This window comes from Talaromyces rugulosus, chromosome II (genome assembly GCF_013368755.1).
Source record: "Talaromyces rugulosus chromosome II, complete sequence".
Taxonomy (NCBI): Eukaryota; Fungi; Ascomycota; class Eurotiomycetes; order Eurotiales; family Trichocomaceae; genus Talaromyces; species Talaromyces rugulosus.
The window spans coordinates 5132979-5146367 of NC_049562.1; the positions used below are offsets into that span (position 1 = coordinate 5132979).

The window sequence follows — 13389 nt, forward strand, 5'->3', positions numbered from 1 at the left end:
ACTCTGACAAATTGACTTAAATTTCTTATTTTAAAGTAATTTTTTTTACACGTAATACGTAATAAAAAATATATTTAATAATAGCTTTAAATGTATAAATTAAAAATATTAATTTGCTATATTCCTAGGGTTATTATACAAGATGTGCAAGTTCTTTAATAAAACAAGTAGATTGCGACATTTTTTGCCAGAAATCGCGCCAAGAGTGTCATGGATTTTAACCTCTTAACGCGGGCCCGGCAATCTTCGACGCGTTTCCAACTCCCCCACGCGCCACAAGACAACAACACCAAGCAGCGAGCAATTCATCTTTCATGCCGTTCTGTGCGTCTAAGCTTACGGTCACCTAGTTAACCCCAGATGTTTGAGCCGCAATGCGGTTTAGGACGGAGCTATCAAATATCCCCGTCTTTGCCAGTAGGGAACATTCCATACCCGAGAGGAGAGATAAAAGCGCACCGACTCTAACCATCTTCAGAACTAACCTCATCATTAACGTCGCTCGGTAAAATATGTTGGTTACGCCTCGAGAGTGACACGGTGCGATTCACCATTATCCCGGACCAAGGGACGCAAGTATGGGCGGCACTACCAGCCGTGAGTGATTCCCGAGGAAAGTGGACATTTTGTCACTTACAATTGAGGACAGGAAGCCATCTTCGACGAGAGCTACATTCTTGAATCGGCTGTAGAGGTAATTAACCTCGAGGTCCCCATCGGGTCTCTATCTCGAGCTCTACGATCCGCCGTTGGCGCGAGATCTGCCCAACTACGATTAACGAAGAGGGGAAGAACCCCTCTTCTTGTATTGACCATTGTCACATCTTCATGGAAACCACGAAACGATGCGTTGGGACTAGATTCTAATAATGATATCTCGGAGGATCACACCGGCGACGGTCTAATGCAGCCACCGAGAGAGGGCGGCCGAGATCGCGAGACAGTTATCACCCAAGAGATACCGATAAGATTGTTACATCAATCCGCGGTAGAGGGATTACACGAGCCTCACTGCCGGGAGCCAGATGTACACATTATCCTACCGAGCTTGGCTCAATTAAAGGCAATCTCGGACCGCTTCACAAAGCTGGCTGTGAGCAACAGCAAATCGAATGGAGCAGGACCACTGTCATCATCCGCTTTTGGTCCCAAACTCGAAATGAGTGCCAATATGCATGGCTCACTTAAACTCGGCATCGCTACTGACTCTTTGCGGATTTCCAGCGTCTGGACCGGGTTAGTGAACCCGCCACTTGACCCAAACCAAATGGGAGACACGGACATGGACGAACTTCCTAGTGAACGAATGCGGCGACTAGGTGCCGAGCCTAACGGCGATGAAGAAGCTGGATGGGCAAAAGTGAGAATTGATGGGAAGGACTGGGGCAGAGTTCTCAGCGTAGGACGACTGAGCCCCAAAGTCGTGGCTTGTGGGTTGTTCGAGTACAATTTCTGATCCACCAGGAGCTAATTTCCCTAGGCTTTATTCACGAAACCGCCCTTGTACTTTACGTATACCTGCGAGGTGGCTATTCGGGAGAGGAGTCTTGTTTAACGGTAAGTTCAGCTTCTACCCGACAGAGGGCCTGCACTTTTCTGACTGGACAGTACTATATTAACTCTTATGCGGCTTGATTATTGATGTTGCGGATATTCTGATACTCCGAAGCAATCATGACGATCTTTGATAAACAGTTTTCGTCCCTGGATAACAAGTTGCCGAATTTTTTTCACAAAAAGGTATAATCCGAACAGCAGATAATTTCCAGAAGAAGATATGCTCGGTAATAAGCAGTGTTCACGTACTGGGTGACGACATACAAGGTTGACCCCTAGTGAACCAACGCTCAGCTCCCTTCGGGGTTGCACCAAAAGCTTTCTAGCTGCGTGTTTCTCTCTAGGTAGATCATAGTAAACAGCAATGCATTTAAAAATCAATTGTCGCTCAGGCAAGGGTAAACCTAAAAGCCGAGGCTGGTGCCCCTCCATAGACAAGTCGATCAGTGGGCTGGGAAACCGGATCCTGGTCTATCAGTGTTATCTCAAACAGTAGGGTTAAATCCCAAGAACTTCAAACACCGACTGTCGCCCTTGGTGCCACCGACCAACTCTTACTCCGTGCTTTCTCCGGATGTGCTGTCCGAAAAAAACCGTTTTTAGACCTGCAGGGAACAATTTGTTGGGTTGTCAATAGTGTCCCGGGGATAGTGAGGGCCAAAGCGACATATCTAAAAAGAAATAACCGGATTATCATAGTTTCGAAGGATTGATTCATCGAATGGCGAGACTGGTCATCCATAAAGGCTGCGAGAGAAGTGATGATGCCACTCGGAGCCGAAGTCAGAGCGATGATCCAGGTCCATTAGACGGCCGAATCATCATAGCTCTAGCAGCGAGATCATGCATTGATAGTTTGACTAATGCATAAATATTGTGATATCGCGACGCGTCGTGGTAGAGTCGATGGATGCACAAGGACCAAATAGCCTGGAAGCGAGATGTGACGTGTGGCCGCGCCTTCCGGAAAAGCGATGCAAGGGGGGCCACCCATCCACCAACCTTATCGCTTTCAACTGTGTGCCATTGTGAACTCTCTCTCCACCGACAAGATCGTCGGAGACGACGTGTCTGCACTTTTCAGATGGCGCACCGTCTGAGCCTTGTGCCCAGCCATGCTCGTCAGCGGGGCCCTGCTGGTTGAACCTGTTGCCCGCCGCCTATCCGATCACGTCTATCCCTGGACCTTTCCTATGATGGCTACTAGTTTTGAAAATCATGCGAGGGACTAAAAGCTCGGAGAAAAACGCTCCCTTGATACAAAAAACTCTGGAAGCAATTCTTGGATAGTGTCACAGAGGGCTGCATGGCAGTCCCCACACTCCCTCCAACTGGAAACATGGCCTGAAAAAAGGGGGCCTGTGGACATCATCTCGGTCTGCTGTGGAAAATAAAGTACTTGCTATGCCATGTACTGTTTCAAGTGGTTTTCTGTCAAACCTTTGGAATTTGAGATATTCAGTTTATGATCACCGAACACGATGCAATGCTACCACTGTCCAAAACGCTTCTTCGATAGGTAAGCTCTCACCATATTTTTCTCGAAACCACAGGCCAGTTCCGTCCTGACCCTACGTAGGAGCGAATTCGACATTCATCGAACATCGCATAGTGACCGCCAGCGAGAAATCAGAGACCCGAATACCGAGATAGGAGCCTTCCTCCAGTCACACCCTTCAGCAGGGCCGCGGAAATCCGTTCTACAAGCTTCAACGTTGCTGTCACAATGGAGGGATTTTGGATCAGATGGTATGAAGAGGTTCCAAAATCTGTGCGGGGTCATTGTATTGACGAACGAAAAGAACAACATGGGATGAAGACCGACATCAAAAACTTTCAGGGTGTCCTACGAAAATTCCCGCCGAGGTCGAACAAGGAGGGCTCTGCGGTTGAGCTCAAAGATGCTGTTTGCAGTGATTGCGATGCTATTTTCTCGTCCCGGTAAATTTCCCAGTAGATGGATCTGTTTGAGACAATTCTGACCATGATAGGGCGGAGCTGGACAGCCATCGTTTCACAAAGTTTTGTCCAGGTGCAGCCATTGTTGTCCATGTCATGATGAAGGATAAGTAAGTTAGCAATTCAATTGATATGAAATAGCTGGGAGCTAATGTGTTCAGTCTCATTAATAAAGGCTATCGAATCGAGCAAAGGCTGGTTCCTTTGGAAGGTCGCCCCCTGCGAGTCCCCTGCAGCAAATGCACAGATGTGTTTTCTGACGACGAAGCAAAAGATGCACACGAAAGCCTGCGTAGGATTTGCAAATATTTATAAAGTCTTGGAATCTGACAGTGATAGATCAATCGGACGACCTCACATGCTTTCAATGTGACCGACAATGCGACACCGCGTACGTGCCTTTCAGTGATGATTAAAATTTCTCATAGCTGACCTCTAAAGATACGAGCTAAAATTACATTATGAATATCACGAAGACATGGAATTTCGACAGCTCAAGAAGGAGGCAATATCCGGCCACAAGAGGGCTTCCAGCCATCCACAGATGATGCCGTCGATGTCTGTGCCTCTTAGCCCTACTGAAAATGCTTTAAGAAAGCTACATAAGAGGAAATCACAACGAATCTTGAATTCGTGGCCTCTTAAAAGTACGTGTTATTTCTAGCTATACGCTGTCATACTGTCATACTGATTGTTTTACTAGAGTCAGGACATGGAGAGGATGGAGAAATCGTGGCGCTCTCCTTCTCAGTTCCTGAAGACATAGAAAGAGGTTAGATTATGTCGTAGCACTTTAAGGCACGGAAGCAATACGGAGACTGATGGTTCGATCTAGTGCATGCAGCAGAAGGAGCCCTTCAAGAGATCGAGCCCAACGATATACTTGATTTTCCCGTTACCCAGCTTGCGACGTGGTTAGATACTCGTGATTCTGGTAAGTGGTCCAGTATTTCGACACATCTTATTTACTGAATCTGTTCTAGATGAAAAGTATACACTGTCAACAATGTACGAAGACAAGGAGAATTTTCAAGAAAAGAGTGAATTGCCCCCTCAAGAAAGTCAAGAAAATTCTGTTCCTCGTCGCATGTCTCTTCTGAGATCTGTTCTTGGTTTGAAGTTTCCCAAGAGTGAGTCAACTATAATATTTCCTTCAATCTGACTAATGGATTCCAGGATTGTCAAGATCAGACTCAGTCACAAGCCAACCTAGAAAGCTCATGAAAAAAGAAAATTCAGTGCGTTTCTCACTCGTATCAAAGTCGAGAAAAGGCGAAATTACACCTAGCCGGACTGAGAGTCGTGCTAGTAGCCACTTGACGGAGCAACAAAATGGAGGCTTCAAGATTTACTCTCCACAAGATATCGAAGGGGATCGCAGTCCGTTTGTTCATATGCGAGTACTTTCCGATGGTGTCATTGTCGAAGACGTTTCGGGCAGACAACGCGTACTCCCAATGGATCAAATAGCATACATCTATTCTATTATCAGCGCCGACTCATCATCGATTCCAGTCAAATCGAAAATTAGCACACTCCAGTCTCGAGCCGAGCTTAGTTTACAAGCCGGGCATTTGACAACTGCGATATCAACTTACAAGGAAGTCTTGGAAATTCTCCTCCAATATCGGACGCTGGATACCGACTTGCGAATCAAAGCAGGGGTTTTACATCGAATTGGCTTCGTATATAGCGCCATCGGATCAGCAGGGGAATCGGAGTATTACTTTTTGAAGGCGCTGGCAATTTTTAGGAGGTTACATGGCCGCGACAATGCCGTGATATACAATGTGTTGAACGATATTGCCAAACTTTGCGAGAGAGATGGTTACGCGACAGAAGCATCCGCCCTGTACGAACGAGTACTTGCCGGTCGATTACGAGTTCTCGGCCAAAATGCGCCTGATACTTTGAGCTCCATGCAGGAACTAGCGAATATCAAAATCAACCTTGGAGATCTGGAGTCTGCCCTTGAGATTTTTGAGCACGCTGTTCCCGCATTTGAGGTGGTATTTGGCCTTCAAAGCGAAACCACCCTTGAGGCGATGAATCATATGTCTATACTTTATCAAAAACTCGGTTTGAATGACCAATCCCTGGCGATGTCACAGAAGATGTTACCCTACTGCAAGACAGTGGTAGGATTTGACAGTTCTCTCACTAGAAATACCGTGATGAGATATCTGGAAGACTCGGAAAATTTTGACTTCTCTGCCGATGTCAAGCTAATTATTGAACATTACCGACGCTCTCGATTGACAGCAAATTACCGTGTTTTACAGACCCTGGGGCGTGCATATATGGATTCCGGACTGAATCGAGATGCATGCGACTTGTTTGTTTTTCTTTTTGAAGAAACGAGTACCCTGAAGGGACAAGAATCTTTAGAATCTTTTGATGCATTGAGCGCGTTATGTGTGACTTTGGAGCACCTCGGACACCTGGACGAAGCTATTAAGAACTATGGAAATCTGTTACAACTCGCGAATAAAACACCCTTGGACCATCCATCGCGCTCACGTATGGACTACTCGAGGAAACGAGTCACGGATCTGATTCATAGACGAGAAATTCTGACTGCAGAAAAGCGAGCATGGGGCCTTTATGAGGATGGCACGTGCATAACTTGCCAGAGCAAGACGGCCTCTCTTTGCAACAGTAAGTTCTCGACTAAAAGACAAAGATGACATGGGCTGATGTGTATTAGCTTGTCATATTGTCCGTTTTTGCAGCGTTCAATGCCACGACAGAAGTCTGACCACGCATGCCTCGTCTTGCATTCCCTCGATTACTCTTCGTGAATCGAAATCCGTTGCAATTGCACCACGATGTCCCTCTCCCGTGCAGCAAGATGCACTGGATATGATTCTCCCAAGTGAAAAATCCAATACATCGCCCAGCATCACTGCCAGTCACACGGTTTATCTGGACCCTCGAAACTTTACCACATTTCGGATGAAACTTAGTTCTACCGTCAACACTCTACTTGTATTCTCTCCAGATGCTGATATCCGCTACACGATAATCGGGAATATTTCCGAATGCGGCACTGACCAAGTCACCTTGCCATCAAACTCTGTATTGACGACAGGGAAAAGGAGGGCATCAAGCAAAGTTACCACTAAACTTTCCAGCTCCAATACAGAGTGGCTTACACCTTCTGTGCAAGAGTCAGTCTCAATAACACCAATGGAGAAGTCGGCTCCGATTTATCTAGTTGTTGCTCCGGGAGAGCAGATGATGAAAAACCTTGTTGAAAAGCGTGTCAATGCTCGGAGTGGAGGCGGTGAAAAGGAGCGTTTTGAAGCTTTGAGCATTCCAAACGATGATTTAATTGAGTATGCTCAGGGCCTTCTAATGAACGGATATATGGGGGAGGCTTTCTTGTATATTGTTGGCTGGGTTTGATATTACTTCCAGGTATGTTCCACATGATGGCAATACGGGGTATGTTCCATATGATGGCAATACGGGATGCCAAATGTGAATGTAGCACTTGAGTACATGTACAAGATGACACGTACAATCGGTTTTTTCTCTAGAGTATATACTAGTTTTACCCATAGATAAAATTGAGCTATTAATGGATCGTTGTAAAACCTGGATACCTTACTATTGGTTTGATCATTAAATCACCAGGCAAGAATCTCTCCGCCGGTTGCAGATTTGCTTGCACCTTTCTGACTCAAGCAATCTAACTTATTACACACTTTGCGTCGAATATTAGAACCTACAGGCATAGAAATTGACTTGTAGAGGTTGGTGTAACTTACATATTTCGGCCTGGAGAAACTTCTGACTGGTTCGAGATTTGTGGAGTTCTGGGATAACTTGTCTTCCCAAGGTCCTTTCCACTTTCGAATGAGCTTTGAGGTGGACAAGGATTTCGGTTTGGAAATCTATAATTATGTTTATTGGTCACCTAACAGCATAGATAAGGTACAAGAAGGAAAATACCTTTATTCTCATGATTAAAACATTGACTACTGGCCGAGTGCTCGAGATATTTGGCTTGGGTGCTAATCATTCGTTCGAGTTGCGTGCCGATAGCATTCTCGATTGATGTTTCTGATTTGCTGGAGCTGGAGTAAATATCGTAGCGAATCTGGCTCTTGTTTGGAGATGATGGGAACACGATCACCGAGTACCAAAGTTTTGTGCCAGGAATATTGTATACGGTGGAGTTTGGAAACACATGAAGGGCTGACGTCTCTCTAGGCTCATTATTGAACCAGCTTAGAATCGTAGGTGTCGAGAGATCGGGCTGGTCAATGTTGAATATGTTTGGGTTGACTTTTAAAAGTATGAGAAATTGTTATTTTCGAAGATATTCAGTGAAACCAACTTACCTGCTTTCTTCCAATTAAAGCCACCTTCAACAGTCCTCCCATCAACCCACCTAGTTTTGACGGTTTTCAGTCCCAAGAATCTGTCGATACTTCTCTTCGCGTCTTCATTGATACTATCATCCTTAACCCCACTATCCAAGTTAACCCATACCGCACCGCTATCACTAACGGTTGCTTCGATTTCAAATAGACCATTGTCTTCTTTCTTGAAACCAGGTACTCCGTCGAACATTGGGGCTTTTACCAAGTGGCCCTTTGTATCGTAACTCCATCCGTGATATTTGCAGCCTAGCACAGTGCTGCTTCCGGATTCCTTTCTCGTGACTGTATATGCCCGATGTCTACACACATTGTGGAAAGCGCGTATCTTGTGGTCTTTGCCCATTATCAGGAAGATGGCATAGTTGGATAAGGAAAACGAGTGGTAGTCGCCAGGTTTCGAGAAGCGAGACGCATGGGCGACGAAGATCCAGGACTAGTTTTTAAATTTATCAGAAATTAAGATAAATGTATTTTTTTCTGACTGTTTTGGTTTTAAACGCAAGATAAAACCAACCTTGCAGTATATTGCCCTTGTTTCGAGATTGAAACCCTCCGAGGACGTGAACCAGTCGGATGGAAAGTCGGATTCTTTTACGACCGATACATCAGCCTGCTGACTTTGGTTCTCCGTTTTTAATCCCTCTGAATGATTAATTGCAGGGACTATTCTTGTTCTTGTCGCATGTGATTTAAAGAAAAAAATGATTGGTATAACTCCAATTAGCGCGGCGACTGTGAATGCAACAACGTAGTGTTCCGTCATCTTGGCTTTCGATGTTCATTAACGTGTTAAGTAGGAAGGTTGTAGTACAGTCATTACACAAATGAGATCCTGTATCACCTTATAAGAGCAATAGGATCTAGTTTATATTTTACATGCCAACTGCATACCGGCCGTGTGCCCTCGGATCCAATTATAAAGTGGACGAATTAGAAAATTAAAGTCCTCGGAACCAGCTCTTGTGTCTTAATTTGGGAGTTAATTGCTTCCGGATCTAGACAATGTCAAATGACTCGCAGTATCCCGCTGATCGATATTGTCAATTAGGGCACAACTACCCGATGCGGTCAAACTTTCCGGTACACATATCCACAATCCCGCATTTAACGTTTCCTGATCTGCGTCCTATTTGCGTCATTTTACTTCATCGTGCATAGCTAGTTTCTTTTATGGATGAATAAGTTACAGTTGACCGACTGCTAAATTGTGGGGATCGGAATATGTAGAACCAAAATAAGCATGACGATATTCAGTCGAAGCCTAGATAACCAGATGTGACAAGATAAATCGTTAAGCAGCTGCTTCTACAGTCAAACCGACTTCTGTATGAGTCTTTTGTTTCTCTTGTTCTTTCATTTCACCGTTCTTCTCCTCATTGTACTGTTGGCAAACCAAATCAAACACCCTTTCTTGATAATCTATTGTTGTTTGTTGTTAGAATTTTGTCTTGAGTGGACGACCTGAAGAAACATTAAACATAAAACTTACAAGCAACACCAGATTCCTTCTCTGGATTTAGAACTCCCTCTTTGTAGACACCTCTCTCTAGATTGGCTTGGGCTTTTTCGCACAACTCAAAGTCTTCAATCGCAACCTGTCGGACAAATCGAAAGTAGTCCTCAAACTTGTCTCCGTCGGCGATGTGATAGTAATCAAACTCCATCCTTGTCACACCGGGAGTGGCTGTTGGACAGACCCTGAACGAACTCATACCACCTCCGTACACATTTAATGTGCAGTTGGGAAAAAAGTACAAAAATAATCCGTCATCGGGTTTCTTTGGGTCGGCTATATGCTGAGAAAAGTTCTTGTGGTTATAGACGGTGTAAAAAGTTGGTGGATAGTAAATACTGAAAGACGGGTGGGTATACTGGCAGTGTAGGCATTCCTGGTAACCATCAACCATGGTCTTCCAGTTGAAGTTGCCTTCGTATTTGATACTGCGTCGATAAGGTCTTTCTGTGAAGTCGACTCTGGCTAGAAGTTTCTCTAAGTCTGGAAAGAACTCGTGGAATGAAGGCGCTGATGGCGATAGAGCTGCAAATAGAAGGCCCGTAGGTGTGACATGGCTTGGTAGTTCAGTATCCTGAGTTAAATATAAATCAGAAAATACGTTATAGTACAATGCAAAAAGTTGGGTGAGATGCATACAGTTTCGGCAATAACGACCTTCAAATCCCCGGGACCTGGAAACTCTGAGGTTTCTGAGACTCTATATGCATGAATCTCTAGCTGGGCGATTTCATAGCTAACTCTTTCCTCCACTGTTAGGAATCGAGTCACAGGGCCGAGAAGGTACCATGACTACGGTGTTTAGTAACCGCTGAACAAGCAACAGAAGTTTCATATCGACTTATCCATACCTTCAAAAATACCGCTCTTCTCTCAAGCTGATATAGAGGCAAGCTGCAGTACCATGATGCGGGTAAAGTCCGTAGCGGCTCAGACATCGTTTCTGTATACAAAATAAAATATGACAGAAAATAAACTGAAAATTCTACTGCCTTGAAAGCTACCGGGCAGAATATGGTCTATAATATCCAGATTTCCCTTTTATCGATTTGGTTTTTTTGACTTTACACTCTCAAATGTTGATTTCCATTGATATTGTCCTGTCATTGGTGAAAGCATCTTGTTACCGTTTTTGTATATAAAATCCCGTCTCGGACGATAAATCGTATCTCTCCTAACAAAAAGATAATGGGTAGCTAGCGACCGGGCTAATTTAGGTTTAGATCAAGACTATCCGGCCGTCTTAATCAAGAATTATGTTGTATTGATCCAATAATAATATTCCTGCCCGACGGCCTAGACAGCAAATGGGGTTGGTTGTTGGTGGAGTTAGTCCAATCTCGCCCGCTTCGTGACGACTGAGGGGCAGAACGACTCTCCACTTGCAACGTGCATCATCCGAACACACAAAGACTAATCCACTATGTCCGAGTGGGAGACATCTCCAACCAAGTCTGGCCTCGTTTCTATTGGCACCCATCGACTGTACGTGTCTGTCAGTGGTCCAGTCCGCCGCCATTCGCCCCTCGACGGCCGGGGCGGAGATGATCCACTTGTGATCATTTTTCCCGGATCAGGAGAATCTTCGACTTCTTGGCCACGCGTGCAAGAGGATGTTTCTAAATTTGCCCGCATCTTGCTTTATGATCGAACGGGGCTAGGGCAAAGTGATGAGGCGCCACATGTCCCTACGAACAGAGCAGTCACTGCAGCCGAAGAGCTTCGCATGTTGCTGGAAGTCATTCAAGTCCCGGGCCCTTATATCCTAGTCGCGCATTCATACGGAGCAATCCCATCTCGGGAGTTTCTACATCTCAAAAATGACAGTGTCGGAGGGATGGTGCTGGTTGACAGTGCAACGGAGCGGCAGCCCGAGTATTTCAGCTTGCCAAATCCAAACTTTATAGCTGTTTTGGGAGATTTAAATTACTCACAGGTTACGGGGCTCAAGGCTAATTCTCAATTGTCGCGTGAGGAATGGAAGACGCGAGCGATCGCTATTAGCCAAGGAGCCAAGGCATACGCGGCGGAAGAAGCAGCGTTTTACGAAGTCTGCGAGACGTTGGGCAAGAAGAATCAAATAAGTGAAAAGGTTCTGGGCAGTCGTCCGCTGAGTGTGATCAATTGCCAGTCTGTTAAAGATTATGAAAAGGTCTATGAGGCTGGCGTGAAGGCCGGGAATGGGACACCAGAACAGCAGCAAAAGGTTCGTCAATGGCTAGATCGATGGGATATTTGTGCCAAGGAGTTGCATCGAGAGCTATTGAAGCTTTCATCTTTGACGCGATGGGTTGAGGTTGACTGTGGGCATAATATCAACATCCTACGGCCAGATGCGATTGTTCAGGAAACCCGGTGGGTGATACAGAACATGGCAACGAAGTCATCTTTGTAGCGGTCTCAAGAATATACAAATTTGAGAATTACCATTTAAAATATTTACATTAGTCACTTCACCATTTCAAAATCTTAATTTGTCACCTATGTAGGTATTCAAAATCATACATGCATTTTCACTTTATCTAGACGCAGCTGCTTCAAAGGCTTTCTTATTTACAGGGGTGAATGGCTCTCCCTTGAAATCGCCACTTGACCCAACGACCTCGATTATATTCCTCATCGCATTCAGTTCAAAGTTGATTCTCGTCTCGAGTGCGCCTCCACCGATATGTGTCGTCAGGGTTACATTCTCCATTTTTGCCAATTTTGGCGACACCTGTGGTTCGTGGTAATGCACGTCCAGCGCTGCAGCCGATAAATGTCCACTTTCGAGGGCCTCAATCAGGGCCTCTTCATTAACCACCTGGCCTCTTGCTGTGTTGACAAGTCTGCTTCCCTTTTTCATCAGAGAAAGCTGCTGTGTCCCTATCAAGTCCTGCGTGTACTTGTTGAGCGGTGTATGCAACGACACACAATCTGCCACTTTGAGCAATTCGTCAAGTGATGAATGATAAGTTGCGCCCAATGCTTCTTCGTCCTTTGCATCCGCACGTACGATATCGTAGTAGTGAATCTTCATACCGAGTGCCGACCTAGCTTTGTGGGCCAACTTTTTACTGATGTTCCCGAACCCGATGATTCCGAGAATATGGTTGCGCGGGTTGCGTGAGATAGTAGCGATGAGCTTGTGCGTCGCAGTAAATGTGTTTGGATCAGCAGTTCTAGCGGCGATCTGAGAGCGCGTGAAGTTTCGGAAAACGCTCAGTATCATATACAGCGCCGTATCAGAGACGGCCTCGTCGGATGCACCAGCGCCGTTGGCATACCATATTTTGCGCGCGCCCAGAAGGTCGACATCGGCCCAATTGAAACCTGCGCCAGCAGAAGCGAAGATGCGTACTGATGAAGGCAGCAAAGGGATCAATTCCGAGTCCCATTGGCCCATGAAGCCGCCAGTCTGGAAGTGAGGCCTGAAGAGGGCCGAGAAGTCGCCATATCTGTATTCTTGTTAGCAGGAGTCATTCGGCAAATAGTGTCGCATTGATTACTTTTTTGTTTTCAAAGCCTCGATAAACGATTCCCGGTCTGTTTCTGTGGCCTGGATGATGTTGAAACGACAGGCAAACTCGGCGTCATAGAAATCGTGGTTGTATTTGATCGCCTCTCCTAGATGGAGGACAGTAGGCTTGGCGGACGCCATTGTTGATTGTATGTTGAAATTTTGATACCGCAATATGTGCTGCTATGGACATGCATCACATATATCAGCAAATCACTTTATGATAGTCAATGTATTTGCATTGCGTCACTCAATCGGCCCTCCTCCGAGAGCGGAATCTTATCCGCCCGCACTTTTATATGTCGGAGAGAAGACCGTCAACGGCAAGACAATAGCGAATTGCGGGGCAGTCAACAGAATGTCCCTCATTTCGGCGCCCAGGTTGATTCAAAAAAATAATATAGCACTTTGGTGTTCCGATATAGTATGATCTATATTGTTCAGTTGGTATAGGCGTGTGCAATGTTCAC

General features: G+C 45.4%; 6 protein-coding genes across 6 annotated transcripts; 3 read left to right on the plus strand and 3 right to left on the minus strand.

Moving 5' to 3' along the window:
- Positions 1-374: 374 nt before the first annotated feature.
- On the plus strand, positions 375-1635 carry TRUGW13939_04233 (uncharacterized protein; the record flags this gene model as incomplete). The annotated part of the gene is made up of 5 exons (XM_035487410.1): positions 375-417; positions 479-597; positions 650-1430; positions 1481-1557; positions 1609-1635. The coding sequence occupies 5 exons, from the start codon at positions 375-377 to the stop codon at positions 1633-1635; spliced, it is 1047 nt and encodes a 348-aa protein (XP_035343303.1).
- A 1403-nt stretch (positions 1636-3038) lies between these two features.
- Positions 3039-6924, plus strand: TRUGW13939_04234 (uncharacterized protein; the record flags this gene model as incomplete). The annotated part of the gene is made up of 12 exons (XM_035487411.1): positions 3039-3076; positions 3137-3306; positions 3360-3498; positions 3549-3626; positions 3678-3808; positions 3856-3907; positions 3958-4163; positions 4220-4288; positions 4352-4450; positions 4500-4646; positions 4693-6174; positions 6224-6924. 12 exons carry the CDS (start codon positions 3039-3041, stop codon positions 6922-6924), a joined length of 3312 nt encoding a protein of 1103 aa, XP_035343304.1.
- Positions 6925-7148: 224 nt separating this feature from the next.
- Positions 7149-8097, minus strand: TRUGW13939_04235 (uncharacterized protein; the record flags this gene model as incomplete). Its single annotated transcript, XM_035487412.1, has 4 exons — positions 7149-7225; positions 7290-7415; positions 7474-7809; positions 7866-8097. 4 exons carry the CDS (start codon positions 8095-8097, stop codon positions 7149-7151), a joined length of 771 nt encoding a protein of 256 aa, XP_035343305.1.
- Positions 8098-9198: 1101 nt separating this feature from the next.
- Positions 9199-10358, minus strand: TRUGW13939_04236 (uncharacterized protein; the record flags this gene model as incomplete). The annotated part of the gene is made up of 4 exons (XM_035487413.1): positions 9199-9326; positions 9397-9994; positions 10060-10212; positions 10272-10358. The coding sequence occupies 4 exons, from the start codon at positions 10356-10358 to the stop codon at positions 9199-9201; spliced, it is 966 nt and encodes a 321-aa protein (XP_035343306.1).
- A 485-nt stretch (positions 10359-10843) lies between these two features.
- TRUGW13939_04237 (uncharacterized protein) lies at positions 10844-11815 on the plus strand (the record flags this gene model as incomplete). The annotated part of the gene is made up of 1 exon (XM_035487414.1): positions 10844-11815. The coding sequence occupies one exon, from the start codon at positions 10844-10846 to the stop codon at positions 11813-11815; it is 972 nt and encodes a 323-aa protein (XP_035343307.1).
- Positions 11816-11938: 123 nt separating this feature from the next.
- Positions 11939-13060, minus strand: TRUGW13939_04238 (uncharacterized protein; the record flags this gene model as incomplete). The annotated part of the gene is made up of 2 exons (XM_035487415.1): positions 11939-12857; positions 12909-13060. The coding sequence occupies 2 exons, from the start codon at positions 13058-13060 to the stop codon at positions 11939-11941; spliced, it is 1071 nt and encodes a 356-aa protein (XP_035343308.1).
- Positions 13061-13389: the final 329 nt, after the last annotated feature.